The 15,880-nt window shown below is 30.7% G+C and overlaps 1 protein-coding gene across 2 annotated transcripts in view; it reads left to right on the top strand.

The window, feature by feature from the left end:
• The window catches only part of LOC148604939 (uncharacterized), a 75,007-nt gene that overhangs the window by 10,854 nt on the left and 48,273 nt on the right, over positions 1-15,880 (top strand). For both annotated transcript variants that reach the window (XM_088551085.1, XM_088551086.1), the window contains one exon: positions 5,028-5,137. In XM_088551085.1, the coding sequence (XP_088407211.1) occupies positions 5,028-5,137 (110 nt within the window). The remainder of the gene's footprint in view (positions 1-5,027; positions 5,138-15,880) is intronic.

Genomic DNA, 15,880 nt, shown 5'->3' with positions numbered 1-15,880 from the left:
TTCTTCCCCATTCCATTAACATTGGTATCTGTGAATGAAAGAACTTTCACAGTATTTTATATCATTGCCATGTTTTCTTTAGATTTGAGAATATACACGTAGAATATTTGAATCAGTGGTAATTGAATATTGTTGTTCAGTAAAAAAAGAATAAACAATGAAATACCATGTACTGGTAGTACTACAAAGATACTTTTCTCATGAAGATCAAAATTCACGATTCTTCTAAATTCTGTCTTCCCAGATATCAATTGAAATAGAGCTGGAAATTTTACTTGAATTATTTCTTGATCCTACCAAGAAAACTAAGAAATTTTAGAACCCACTACATTAGTCTTCCAAAGTACATACATGTACATGCACTGTCTAATTCTAAATTGTACACTTCCTTTTATAAATATGATAGATCTGCACCTAAAAAATATGGACAATATACTCACATTTTTCTACAAAAAATGTGACATGAGATTGTTTGACTTAATTCTTCCAGTTTGTAAATTTTATGCTTAAGACCCATAACTAACACATTGATGACCCTTCAAATACTTTTATTGTCTCAAAAGTACAATTTTATAATGTCTTAGGTGTCACTGACCAAGAAAGAATTCTCATAAAACACTACCAAGCATAAAATATTAGATAAATGTTTTATATCAATAAGAAAAATGTTGTTTACGAGTTCTGTTAATAAAATACTCATATAAAAGATATCTCCTGTCTTGCATACAAATGCTTTGCTTCAGCAACATAAATGCTTCAGGAAAGAAAAGGTCGACCTGAGGTTTTAAAGTGACATGAGTTATCTCCCTTTTTATGACAGTTGTTTTGGCATTTATTGTACATACTGTTTAAATTTTACAAAAAAAAATGTATTACTGACACATGATGTAGCATTTGGTTGTATGAAGTTAAAACAATTGCTGTTTTAAAATTTTTCATATCATTAGCCTATAAGGTTTAGATCAACTTGAATTACTGGTGTGAATTGTAATCTCCTGAGATTTTCAATGGGTATAGTTCATATCAATAGTTTTCATTTAATTTTTCTTTCCATGTCAATTCATACATGCGATTTCTGCTATGACCAGATTTCACAAGGAAGTTGTAAAAAAAAACAGAACAAAACAAGAAACAAAACATGTTTTAATATTTAAGGAGCACTCCACAGAAGAATCATGCAAAATGTGATTCATGGTAGGAAATCCTACTTATTTTTATTTTTGGTATTTTGTTTAAAATGTCATAGTAAACAGAAAGTAACATGCGGTTTTTTATACAACCCATGTTCATAGGAGATAAAAATTATATAGAATGCACTGTAGATATCAAAATTAAGGGAGATAACTCTGTAAATGACACTCAAATACAATAGAATCTATTGGTTTTTCAATGTTTATTATCTCCTAAGAGCAGGCAGATATGAATGAATAATAACATATTTCATAATATAGACCCATAAGACAACTTAATTACAAAAAATATGTAGCCTTTTTTCAGGTGTATCACATTTTTCAGATTTTGCATGATTCTAACAAAGATAGCTACATAATTGAAATAGGGTGTGATTGTGGATATTCAACTTCTGCTTGTTTTTGACACTATGTATATATAGAATTTAAGCAACTATGTATTTAAAGTCAGGTGACTGGCCAAATTTTGAAGTGTGATTTTCAGAAACTTTAATTTGATCAAATTTGACCTTAATCCAATTGTTAGGATTATTACTGTAAAAGTAATGATTTCCTTTCCATAATGTACTTATTTTTACTATTTTTGCTGTGGACAGAAAATCACAACAACAAAACATTTCAGCGAAATTGATTTTTAACACTTATCAATTTTTAAACCACGGCAAATTACGCTCATGAATATGTAACCTTTACAGGATCCACCAAAATTGATACAATTAACTTTCTTTTTGTTCATTATTTCAAGGTCAAATAAAAAAAAGCTGTGCACTTCTATTTTGAAATGAGTTTAGCTGGCAAGGGAATTAACATGCAATTTTATTTGCCTGAAGAATCGGACAATTTTCTATGTTCTTTGTATTGTATATACACTGCTTTCCAGATGAACAGTTGTATATGCATGATTTTCCAAAGGCATGCATATAATATTCATGAAATATTTTTGATAGTCATCTTTTATTTGCTTTGAGTGAGTGCAGTTAAATAGTTTTTTGTTAGAAATTGTTAGTAAAGTAACACAGATAATTCAAAACAATTAAAAGATAACATTTTTTCCTTGAATAATTCCTCAGCAGCATGCAAGTTCTTGTCCAATCAAGCATTTAATACTGACTTCTTGTAAAAAAAAACAAAAAAAAAAACTGATCCTGTCTAGTAAACCCAATCTGACGAAGGCTGACCACAAACCATGCTAAATCTGATACTGTAGAATTGGTTTGTGGGTATTTTGTCGGGATGGATAATTTTGCAACTTTGTTGTAATACAAGATGATTTTGTTTTTGTTTCAAGTTATTTATGTGATCCCAGAATAAACCATACATGTATATTACATAAAGAGGAATAGGTCTTAATTTCTTGGGTTGATAGTTTGCAAATTTTTACATTTAAATGCAATCTCGGTAAAGAATTTTTGAAACTTGTCTTTCAAAAACTGTCTTGAAAATTTTGGCATTATACTAGTCAAGCACACATGTACATGCAGATATGTGTCTGACTAATCTGCCCTTACATACAAAATCCCAAAGAATTTCATATGATATCAGTCTGTCCCACCAATTTTGCAATATATTATTAGAAAATATAATCCTGGGTAAAAATGGGAGTATTAAATGGTGGGAATTGAGGCTGTTTTACATGCAATTTGTATTCTATCCAATATTGTTATTCATGGATCTTTCAAATGTGAAAAATCAATTTCCCAGATACTCCTTGTCTTTTTCAAACTTCTATGTTCATTCTGAAAATAGTGAAAATTTACTGTACTGTATGAAAATCATTTTTTCAATTGATCATGTACATGTATATGCTCCTGTATAAATTTGAATATATGTAAGCAAACCATCTATTTCTGATAATTGTATAAAATGTCTCATAGTTGGAAGAACTTACCTATTAATAGATATTTTACTGTTAAGTATAAATTCTAATACTATTACTATTTGTAGAAGGTGTATCAATTTTAATTGTTTTGTCAAAACTTCATTAGTTCATGGAATTCAAATTCATGAATTTTATTTATAAAATCTCTTAGTTTTAATTGAAAATTAAAAGCGTTTTTGTGAATATCTAAATTTGACCCAACCTTGAAAACCTCAAAAATGGATATCCTTATGAAGAATTCTTCTTCCATAGAAGTCTGTGGTTTTTATTACAGTCTTATGAGGCTAATACCATGAATACCAGTATCCTTGATTTATTCAATAATGTTTGAAGGTCATCAAAATGTACAATGTGTACTGAATATTGGGTTGTAATTATTACATAATCAATCTAGCTGCATAATTAAGTTGCTTTATTACATGTAAGATCATGCGTTCATTTCATGTACTGTGCAATTTTATTTTGAAAACATATATGTAATTCAATTTTTTTGTGGCATTTTTAAAAGTTTTGGCAATAGTGCAAATGTCATTAGCATCATAAAAAGATCTTTATCCATTACAAAGTGACGAAGGAGGTTCCTTTTTCAATTAATCTATTAAAATGCACCTTGATAAATGAGTGTCTTATTTTGCCACCAAATTACTGCATTTTAGGAATATTTTTTGTCCCTTTTGACAATACAACATTACATCATTTCATTATACTCATGTCAGTGCATTGAGAGTCCGATCAGATAACAGAATCTGACACTTCATTTGTCCCCATACCTTTTTGCTTGTGTCGTCTAAAGTACATTTCTATACAAGGCACCCCCGATCTCAACCCAGTGTGACTCCTTACACTGAGGTTAAAATAATGGTCTTATCTGGTATAATATTGCTTCATTTATTACCTAATTTAACCTTCAAAACAATTAAATGCATTAAAAAAGATTTTTTGTCAAATCTTGAAATTTACACACCAGTATCATATCACAATAATAGATTGTAGTGTATTTGTTCAGGATATGAATGGGTATTGAGTATGCTACTTAATGGGTTATTTTGACCAAATTTGTGCAGCTGTGAGCTAGATTTTCTAAAATAAGTATCAGTTGGCGATTTCCCAACTAGTTAAGGTTCACTTTCTCTCTAAAAGTGATTAATTTAAGGTCATTATGACTGATTAGAGAAGTGTAATGTAGAATTGCATGGTTATTGAGTGTCAAGAGGTTTAATGTGAATGCCATACCATAGTACTTGTATCTGTTTTATATGCTGTAATCAGGTATGTTTGTTTCAGGGTAGGGTCATTATAATGAGCACATTAATTCATCACTGTAGTCTACAATAGGATATTTTCTAAAAGAAACTATTGTATAAGAACAAAGAAATTGACACAGAAGTGTACAAAAAAATAAAATAAATAGTGGTTTCAAGTTAGCAAAGGTACATGGATATAAAATTTGTGGTCTGAAATTCTCTTATATCCCTTTTAGACTGAGAGGACCTGGTACACTGTACATGTATTTTTGCCATCATCACCAAAAGCACAAATTGCTTGTGAAGACATCAACTTGCCCTTACAATTATCATTCACAACATACAATTCTCAGGGTAATTTTGACTGTGATGTCACATATATACCTTCTTTAAAAATTAGCCATTTCCAGAAGAAACTTACATTGTATCACTGACATTTTGTTTTGGCAACTTTACAATCACTATAGTTTGTGTCACTAGTGTTTTTTTGGCCCCTCCATCAGCTTAGCTTGACATCAGGGCATTACAGTTGACCCTTGCCAGTATACGGTCATATCTATATGTACATGTACATGTATGTTTGTTCTACATGTATATATATCTTAACCAATATAGGCTGCACTGTCTTGGTTACATGTTACATGATTTGATTATGAATTTATTAGAGTTGTTTTTGTATTATATTCTGACTAATTTATAAACTCATTCTTTCAGGATAACATCAATGTATTCCTTGAAGCTTGTAGGAAGAACTTTGGACTGAAGCGGGAACATTTGTTTGACTCTTGTGACCTTGAAGATTTGTCCCAGAGAGCTATTTCTCAGTAAGTGCCAATTCTATAACAGTTAATTTGGTTACCATAATGGTTTTGGTTCCTGTGTGATACTAATTCACTAATTTCCCATTTTTCACTGTTTTGAATGACAGAGAAAATTTTCCTCACAAAAATCTGCTCTCCCATTGGACGATTAATTCTAAATAATTTAGAATGCAGCTTTTAATATATATGCATTGGCATATAGATGGGGCATAGGTATGTTGTACTGGAAATCCATTTTGGTTGCTTCCTGTACTAGTGGGGGGTATACCAACTCAAAAACCCATGCTAAATGTATTTTAAGTTTTGCCAAAAAAGCTGTACAGGTAATTTATTTTTTTTAACAATTCATAGACCTTTTAAGTTTTAGAAAGTCAGACTTGCACTGCAAAGTTTTCTTCCATTTATAGAATTACATATTAGGTAAAATATTCAAGGCTTACTGTCTGTCTTAGTGATACAAGTTTTATTGATATATCATGACATCTTTTAAGCTGTGGTCAACTTGTTTAACAAAAAACTGATAAGGCTTTTCAGAAAAGTGTTTGACTTGGTTAATGAACTCTTATTTGAGCCTTTTATGAGGTTTTGAGAAAAATATTAGAATATTTTCTATACTTTTATCATGTTTATCTGGTAGAAAATCTTGTTTGTCTATTTAGTCTTTCAAATAAACAAAGTGTTTTGAATTAATTCCACTTTAAATCGTGCGTGTAGAACTAGGTGTCTAGGTACCAATGTCTCGCTTTATTTGCTGATAGTTTTAGCAAATTACTTCCTATTTAGTAACCTATTGAAATGTTACCAATGGCCAATATGACATCAAAGGTCAGGTTTTCTCTGTTGTGACACGGTCCGCGGGTAATTGGACCAATTAATTCATTTATAGACGACAGTATCAAATGGTTTTAACCTTCTAATCGGTCAACTTTTTTAGGTCTAGTCCAATGTGTCATAATCTACTTTGAAATTGCTTAAATTTCTGTTTAAGTGGTCTATAAAAATATACTTTTTTGTACGTGACTAAAAATGGTGAGATTTATTTAAAAATGAAAGTTATTTAGAAGATTAAGATGATACCAAAGGTTATGAACTTTGTTCTGGAAAGAAGAAAAATTATTTTATCTCTGGTGTATCTTAGAATGGAGAATATTTCAGTACTAAGAGAATCAAAGTTCAATGACCTTTTGGGAGAAGGTGTTGAGCAGATTAATAGTATCTTTGCCAGAAGTTCAAATTTTTTTTGTCTACAATTGGAAGGTTCAGTAGTCCTTTTCGCAAAAAATTTGTAAGTGTAACATGAGTTGTAAGTTATAACGTAACAATGGATGAAGGTATTGTAATGTCATAACTTACAACAAATTTTACCCTACAAACATTTGTGAAAAGGACTCAGCGGGACATTTCCAGGTTTCAAGCCAATAGTCATATTGATAAAAAAAAGTTCAGAACCAGTGTGAATGGAATAGTTTAGCAACTGTACACATGTATATTGGGTAATGTGGATTGGAGTGTTTTAGGATAAAATTATAGCAACTCTTTACAGTACAAAAGGATTGTAGCCAGTATATTAAGATATCTGCAATATATAAAATTTAAATAGATTCAGCCAGACATGGAATAGGTGCTTTCCCATGTAGCTTTACCCCAAAACACATGCTCTATTATATAGAACTTATTTGATTGATTTTTTGGAAAAAAAACAAATCATCAGATTTCTTACAGATAATAATAATTGACTTTTGTTACTTGCAAACTGACATTGTCTAGCATTCAGGTCAGTTGTATACAAATTCAATCCCGTAACAATTTTAAATGTCTTGATTTTTTTTCATTTTAGGTATTTTTGTCATTGTTAAGAATGTTTTTTTGTTTAAACCTAGTTGTTTTAAGGTTGTTGTCTTGTTAATGGGCTGTGACACCCAGATTTATGTTTGGTATAATCTTTGTTGAGATTGAATTGTTACTTTGTACTGTTCTTATAAAAGCCTTTTGTAAAAGGTTTTTTTGTTTAACATTGTTAACATGTATTGATTGGTCCTGTTTGTAGATACATGTATATGAATTGTTTGAGCAAACATGTAATTGTTTTATTTATTGCATCATCTTTTTACATTTAAAAAACAAAAGAATCTTTGATGATTTGGAATGGGTTTCTACAAGAGGCAACCATTCTTCTAACACATAAGTCCAATACTTTAAAATGGTGGTGGGTTTGTTAAATTAAAAACCACTGCGAGTCCAACTGTCATCGACAAATAATAAAAATGCTGAATTTTTTTTAAAACAACAATGAAGAATGGATTACAGGTAAATCATTTTGTTTGGTATGAAGTACAGGCACACTTCCTTTCTCATTGTATTCCTTATTTTAGGGAGTAGAGTGGAGTTAATTCACTTCATTCAGGTACATACAAAATTGTACATATACATTTTACTAATTTGTGTTGCACAGTTTGCATACACATGTATGATTCTGTTTGTTCAGAATTATTGTTCTCCTTGACCAAAATAACTTAGCTGAACTAACTGTTTCACTATTTAAAACTTATTTTGGTTAGAATTAATTTAACACTAGCTGTGCTGTTATTTATTTAAAAGCCTGAAAGAGCCGAAAAATTTCAGTTTCCACTGCACGTATAAATGTATGAGAATACATAGAAGGGTTCAGACTTTTAAAACTATCTTCCTGTGTATAATTATCAAATCTCAAAATTTCAAAACCAAGCAATATCTTATGGTCTCTTTACAAGGTTACTTCTGTATGCTGTACATGAAGATCAAAAGGGACCTAATTTAGGTTAAGTACCAAATATGTATTTGTGGTGTCCATTTATAGCCAGGAGAAGGGAATAAAATTGGTATCAACAAGGCGATCTGTTAAACTGATAGCAGTAACTTATGGAATGTGATAGAAACTATGTGCTCAATCATGGATTGTCGAAGCTTAGTCTTAGGCTTACCTAGACCTAATGTCAATGCACCAAAAATGAAGCTCTTTGCCAATGTTTGCTTCATGGTTGAAAATGGAAATATACAATGTATAGGAGGAAATCGCCAATAACTTAAATGATACTCATGACAATTATTTAAAATGCTTAAACACAAATTTGATAAGGTTCAATAGTATAGATACTGCTAGTATTATGTCACCATTTAAGTAATAGTCCACATTAAAATCAGACACTGTCAATGGTAAAGTGATTCATGGTGAAGAAAAACCCACCAACGGATCCTTTTTCAATCAACATATGTTATACTTTCACAGAACGATAATCATTTCTGCATTCAGATCTGCACTTTTTAGAAAATCATACATTCATCTTCTTTTAAAAACAACCAAATGAAACCAAAACAAGAACAATAACTCTTGCAAAGTGCCAATTTCATGTAAAATCTGTGTAATTTTTATCTCAAAAGCACAACCAAATGATAAAATAGGGCTGGTCATGTGATCAGGAACTGTTTTTGAAAAAGAATTAAAACTGAATTTGGTGTTTTTTGACGTGCATGAATCACCTTCTGTCTGATTTTTAGAAAGGCTGCTATTTAAGAACAATTCCATTTGAACTGTAACTAGAAGATTTTTTTTTGTGTGTTCAAGCTCTCTAGAGATTCTACAAAAATGTATTTTATACAAATATGTATACTTTTTGCTAGATCTGTAGTCTGAGAGGTAGTACTTTCCAAACCAAGTTGTTTAGAAAAGCTATTGAACTTATGAGGCATTTTTCATATGGAAGATTGCCGCATGTTGTACATATGTACATATAATACCTAAATTTATTGTAACAAGAACCTTTTATCCAGAGATTTGTAAGATTAGAAGAGTTCACAGAATAAAAAGAGTATATTGTCCAATTTTTTAATACATGTATGTAGTTTTATTTTCAGCTAGTACATGTATATACTTTTATCAAAGTTCATTATTTCTTTCGATCCCAAACCATTCAGTCACAGATCTTTAAAAAATGAATTTAGTTGACCCAGCTGCTACGATATTGGTTTGGTGTCTTATACAAAATTTACATATAGGATAAAAATGTCTCAGTTGTGAAAAAGATTTTAAAATGAATGTAGTTGTATTGAATATCTGATTTGCATTATTACGAAGGCTATACTTGTTAAAGAATAAAAATTAATCAAAGTTCATAGTTATTGAATCCTCCTACAAAATGGTACAAACATGTTCAGGGACATTCATCATAAATATGATAGGAATTTGATTTTTTTAAGTGTGTAATTTGTGTAAATGGAGACAGTTCGACATGTATGAATTTGAAATGAAGCTCATTTGCACATGTCTTGGCAGTTGAGGTTTCTTTTTTTGCAATTTTGTTTGTTTTCATGTAATTTATAGTAACATCCTTGAGGTTCTTAGTGCATTTTTATGAATGTTTTACATTTTTGCCGATTTTCATTACACTTGCGCCATTTTTTTACATGGTAGACACTACTGCTAGAAAGGAAATATATAAATTTGCTGCAATACACATACATTTAGTCCCACTTGTTCATAATTGATGTTATGCAATATAGAGCCATATCTTAATATTTTTTTTAATTAATTGATTTTAATGACAAAGTTGCAAGTGTGAATTAGGAAAAGAGAAGAAATCGGTGAAGTAGGGATCAGGTGCTTGTTAGAGAATTTCTTGATTAGTTTCAAGTACTGCATCTTCAACTTGAACTGGTACCAGTGGGATGCAGCTGTGAATAAACAAGAGGTCTAATTCATGTGTACAGCAGATTAGTACCAGGGTATTACTCTATCAGTAATTTAAGGAATTTTCTTTTCTTTTTCATGATACATGTACTTATAGTAGATACATGTATATTGCAGTTGTATTATAATCCTAAGTCTTTAAAATTTTATGACGTTTTATGAAAGTTAGAAATATACTGTTTATGTTCTTTTTAAAAATAACAGAGTTTAATAACGATATGTTTGTATTTAGGTTGGACAATTAATGGGATTCTAAAAACATATAATAGAAGTCTCCCTGTTTGTCCACATTTCTTGTACACTCCTGGAGACGATTAGGTTTCCTGCACGCATGATACCCAAATGCACGCTAAATGCTCACTAAACACACGATAAACAAACCCTTTTATCGTGGGTTTAAACGAACATTCCTATCGTGCATTTAAACACACAATAAACAAACACATCTAGCATGCGTTTTAAATGCACGATAGACGAACACTCATATCGTGTGTTTAAATGCACAATAGACGAATGATGAAGAAAAAGAATAATAGTAACAAATAACAAAGAAAGAACTAATAGAAAATAAAATTAATGAAATTATATAAATTAAGAATATCAAAAAATATAAAAATAACAGTTGAATCAAGGAAGTATTCAAAGTACAAAAATAAACAACGCTTGTATCGTGCGTTTAAAACAAACACTCCCATATTAAATTCAAACGTATGCCTCCCGTGTGCGCTTAAATGAACACTTCTATCGTATGTTTAAATGTATGTTGCTAGCGTGCATTTAAATGAAAGCTTATATTGTGCATTTATCATGCGTTTAAACAAACGCAAAAGGATGTGTTAACGTAAGATAAACGCTAAAAAGGGATACCTGAACGTTTCAACGAGTGTAAGCTTAATATTTTGATGATTTCTTTTTATGAAGAAAATGATCAATTAACCAATTCCACCAGAGGGAGTTGATACCAGTCTTTGAAAGTAAGTATAACTCTGAAGGCCCTGGCCAGTAAAACTTGTAAAAATCATAACTGTAAAAAATTAATGCAAATTTTAATTCTTATAGCCTCAAATTTAGATATGAATATTTGTATACTGGTAATATGACCTGTTAAGCAAATACAAGCAAATAAACAATTTGTTTTAATTTGCTCACTTTATATTTGCTGCGGGACAGTAGAAACAAACATTTCTTTGTACAGTGTGAATGTTAGTATCATTATAACCTTGAAAAGTTTCACTTTCACCTTGAAGAATCAATTGATGTCTGAAAAGTTATGTAATATTTATGACAACATTTCCTAAAGCATTGCATTGTTGATTTATTAAAAGTATATGGCCAATACCTAATACTGATTACTGGTATACCCCCTGCTTGGAGAAAGTGTGTGATATTGTACATGAATATAGCCTTTTCTTTCTCAATCCTTTATCTTTTATACATGTACATGAACATAGCCTTTTCTTTCTCAATCCCTTTAGCTTATTATTGGCTACATTCTTGTTGGCGAAGAACTAAATAGTACAATTTTAATATAAGGGTTAACCATGTTTGTCAGTCTGTAGGTAACTTGATATTTTTCAATGAAATGTTAGTACAACTTATCTTTTATTTTTCTTGCTGATATCATTGAAACCTTTTCTTAGAATGAGTGTTATTCTGAATGAATTAATTTTTGTCCATGTACTCTGAGATTAACAAAAAAAAAGGTGCGTGGATTTAGCGGCTATGAAATTTGATATACATTTGTACATATTCATATATAATCTTCAATGCTTTGACATATGAGAGAGCTCCATATACATGTACCTCTCTACTCTGTTTCAGTAATGGCTATGGGAATTTTTTTTTTACATGTAAACATTTCACAGATTCTCAGTAACTTAAATTTTCTCTGCTATCTTCTATATTCAGAAGTCCAAATGCTGTTACATGCATTCAAGTTCTTATAGTGGTGTATTCATTTCAATGAGGAGAAAACAACATGTCTTCTTATTGTAATGAATAGGCATGTTCGAATTGTTAATGTATACATGTAATTCATGGACATAGTATTATGTCTTGTCAATGTGATAAAATACAGGGCGTTAACGACTTCTAAATATCTTGTTTGAAAATCTGTAAATCAATATGACTTCATGGTTGAAATACGCAAGCATTGCAAAACATGCCACTGTTGACAAGATGTGAATCATATGACTTCTAAAATTTTTTTTTTAATTGTTTATAAAGAATATTTTTTTTCCAATGAAGTAGCAAACTATTTTCAAATGTTCCATCTGTTTGAAGTGAAGGGGTTAGAGAGGCCATGCACCATTCATCACATTCTAGCTACAGAAGTCCCATATAGATCAGGACCTTTTACTAACAATGTTAAACAATTGCTCATTGAAATTCTGATTATCATTAAGATTAGAACATTCTCAAAATTTTATTTGCAATCACACTGCATGTACATTTGTCCATCTGTCTTTCAGTTACAATAACCTCATTATGTCAATATGTCAAAAAATTTTAAAAGGATTTTGACCAAATTTTGTATACATTCATTCTATTGGAAAATCTAGTTGCCAAATGTCTTTCAAGGTCATTGTCAAATTAATGTTACAACATTTTTTTTGTCCCCAGATGCAACACGAAAGGGGACATGTAAATAATACTTGTAGTCTTAATTGTGTCTGTCCATCTGTCTCTTTTGGTGGATGTAACTCCTAGAAAACTGCTCTACAGATTTTGTTCTAATTTAGTAATATTGATAGTCACCATAAATGATTGATCGTATTGTGCCACCTTTTCATTCAACAAATTTTACAGTAATTATGGGACTTTGTTGCATTAGTACATTTTACATTATAGGAATACATTGTTAACACAACTCCTTAGAAATCGCTCAACAGATTTTGTTCAAATTATGTAGGTTTGTTAGTCACTATACATAGTTGATCATATTGCACTGCCATTTTGATTTCAAAAATTTTACAGGAATTATGGGACATAATTGACTTTATACATGCTACAATGTATAGGTACACATTTGGGATGCAACACCTTGGAAACTGCTGTATTTTGTTCAGATTTTGTAGGAATGTTACTAACCAAATATAGTTGATCAAATTGTGCTACCATTTCAATTTGACACATTTTACAGCAGTTATGGGGTTTTTGCACTTTAATTTTTATTGGGTGATGAGGGGCATATGGCTATGCCTAACAATCTTGTGAAAGGATGTTCCACACTTTTGTCCATGGTTCCAAGGTTACTTTGAAGTACGGAAGTTCCTGAAATTTTCCAAGTTTCAATTCAGTTGTTCACTTGAGGAAATTAAAAAATCCATTAGAAAATTTCCATATGTAATACATGTTAATAAAGTAAGATATTAAATTGGATTGATTTTTATATACATGTACTTCTATACATTTGGTTACCTTGTAGTCATTTTCTGGTTCATATGTACCAAAAGATGTAAGAGTAGTTTCATGTAAATTCTGTTCACACATTTTTATTTTATTCAAAAAAGGTAAGGGGATTTTTCAAAATTAATCAGCCAAACGCTTGCAAAATACAGCTTTGTTATTATTAACAAAACATGTTAAAACTTTGTCATGAAATACACAAAAAACGATTTAATATGGTGTATTTCAATGCACTTTTGAGAGTCTACCTTTTTTGTTTTTGTTTAATACAGTGCAAGGTTTTTAATATCCTTGTAAAAGAAAACCACAGGCCTTGCCATATGATTTTGCCAAAGTGCCTTATTCAATAACTGATCACACGTCTTTGTTCTGCATCAACGAGCATGGGGTACTGTAAAGGATAGCAACTTATAGTCCAATTCATTAATATTTTTCTTAGTCTTTGGTGTGCAATGGACTGTGGGAAGACATAGAAGTTAGCGGGATTTAATTGTTAGTATTTATGTCAAACAATCTCATTCTTGTGTATTCCTTACAAGTCCAAAACAAAGCGAGGAATGCTGGAGTCGTTGTACAATATAAATCTGTTACCGATAGACTACTTGATGTTTGTCATTGTCACCCTTTGACTGTATTTTGTAATCACACGGTTTGATGTTGGGAATTAAGTTGTTATGGAAGAAATGAAGTAGAAATTTTAACTCCCCATGAGAAGATAGTACTTAGGTGAAATTTACACGACATCAAAGTCATATTAATTTGTCGAGGGTAAGTCTGATCATAAATTATATTTTCGTGGGTCACTTTACTTTCAACCTTTTTATATTACCTAGAAGGCTCTTGTCTTAAGTATAGTATAGATGCATCAAGGCTTTGGAATGTAAATAGTTTTATCTGCAGGATTTTATTGCTAAAACTTTGTTACAGAAACGTTTTTGGGGAGGTGAGTCATATGAGATGTTTTATCTAACATGTTTGAATATGCATACATGTATTTTGAATTTGTTATATTTGACTTTTTTTGCATGCTATTGAAATTACCCATTATAACAATTTTCAGGGTCAGACCTGATTCCTACCAATATTTCTAAGAATGAATTAATTTCAAATCATGGTGACTTATTTGAATTACTTTTTGTAGAAACTTATATTGCTGAACATACATTTTGAGATTATAGCTGTGTAAATAGTATCTTTAATAATGGGCATTTTTTTGAAAATTTATAAGAAGTTTCATAACCAATTTAATTTTTGGTATTTGTATTTTAGAAAAGAGAGTACTCCAAAGCTGAAGAACCAATGCATTTCATTTATTATTTTGGTACTCAGAATATGTTGATTAATATGTATAAAATAGTTTCTAATTAATGTGGTAAGATTAAAATGATTTGTTCAGGATATGATTGTACTACAGGTGCTTAATTTATTTTTGTTAGTTTGAACATATACATGTATATTTTATTGTTAGATTGGACACAAGTTTTTTCAACTTCATGATACCGTCATGTTTTTTTTTAAATAGGGTTGGGGGTATTTTTTCCCATTTTTATAATTTACTGAAGCATTTGAATACAATAATATACCTGTCAATATGGTCAGAGTTAGAAATGGTAGCCTGCTTGCCAGCCTGAGACTGGCTTTTTTTGGCAGGGCTGGCTAATTTTAGAAAAAATTTACATAGCCATATAGTAAATATATTGATAAATTGTATTCAGGACTGGCTAGAATTTGAGTGAGTTTTGTACCCTGATACAAGAGATGGGTTTTGATACAGTGTGCATACTTTAAGAGTTTATTTACTTATTTCTGTATTTCTAGAAGTACATGTTCAAAGATATGAACTTGCTAGTTCTAGCATTTTTAGCATTCGTTTTTTCCCTGGTGAATTTTTTGCCCTATACATGTGTGTATTGGAGATGATGCCCCTCAGCTATTGTATTATTATATGTATTGATCATATCTAATTATGAATCATATTTATGAGGGCCATAAAACTGGTGTTGTTATGATGGTAATGTACATTTACACCTTGATACTTGTAAAAATATTGCACTTTGTTTTTGTTGTTCCAAGTTTTGATATGTGAAACTGCTTGTAAGCAGAAAGATCACAGTGCATGCATATCAAGTTTCATGTTGATGGTTCGTAAAGTTGCAGTTAATTGTTTACCTTGGTGTTTTTATGTGCTGCTTTAAAGGAAGTGAGGCATATTTGTAATGTACATGTATTGTATGACAAATCCATTCCATGTTGGCTATGATTAGTCCTCATGTAGAGCTATTATGAAAGTTAGATTAGGGTACATATGTAAGAGGTCTTAACTTGAAAAGATATAATTTCAGGTGGTTACATAGTGCATAGAAAACTCAGTTGTCAGTTTCCTATAACATTAGTTCCCTTGATTACTCGTCCAGTAGTAGTTGATCCAAGGGAGGGATGTTCGTGAGTTTTTTGGAAAATATTGTTCCTTTTTTTTGCAAAATATAGGCAAAAATCATCAACAAATAGCCTGGAAACACCCCCTTTTTTTGGGAATCCCTCTGGAATCCCCTCTTCCATATTTCTTGACTTGCCCATTAAATTTCAGAATGTCTGCTTAAGCCAATGTTAGAACT

Source organism: Perna viridis, chromosome 10 (genome assembly GCF_037379345.1).
Source record: "Perna viridis isolate PV_CMFRI_1.1 ecotype Kerala chromosome 10, ASM3737934v1, whole genome shotgun sequence".
NCBI lineage: Eukaryota > Metazoa > Mollusca > Bivalvia > Mytilida > Mytilidae > Perna > Perna viridis.
The sequence above is the reverse complement of the archived record's forward strand: the minus strand, read 5'-3'. Positions and strand labels throughout refer to the sequence as shown.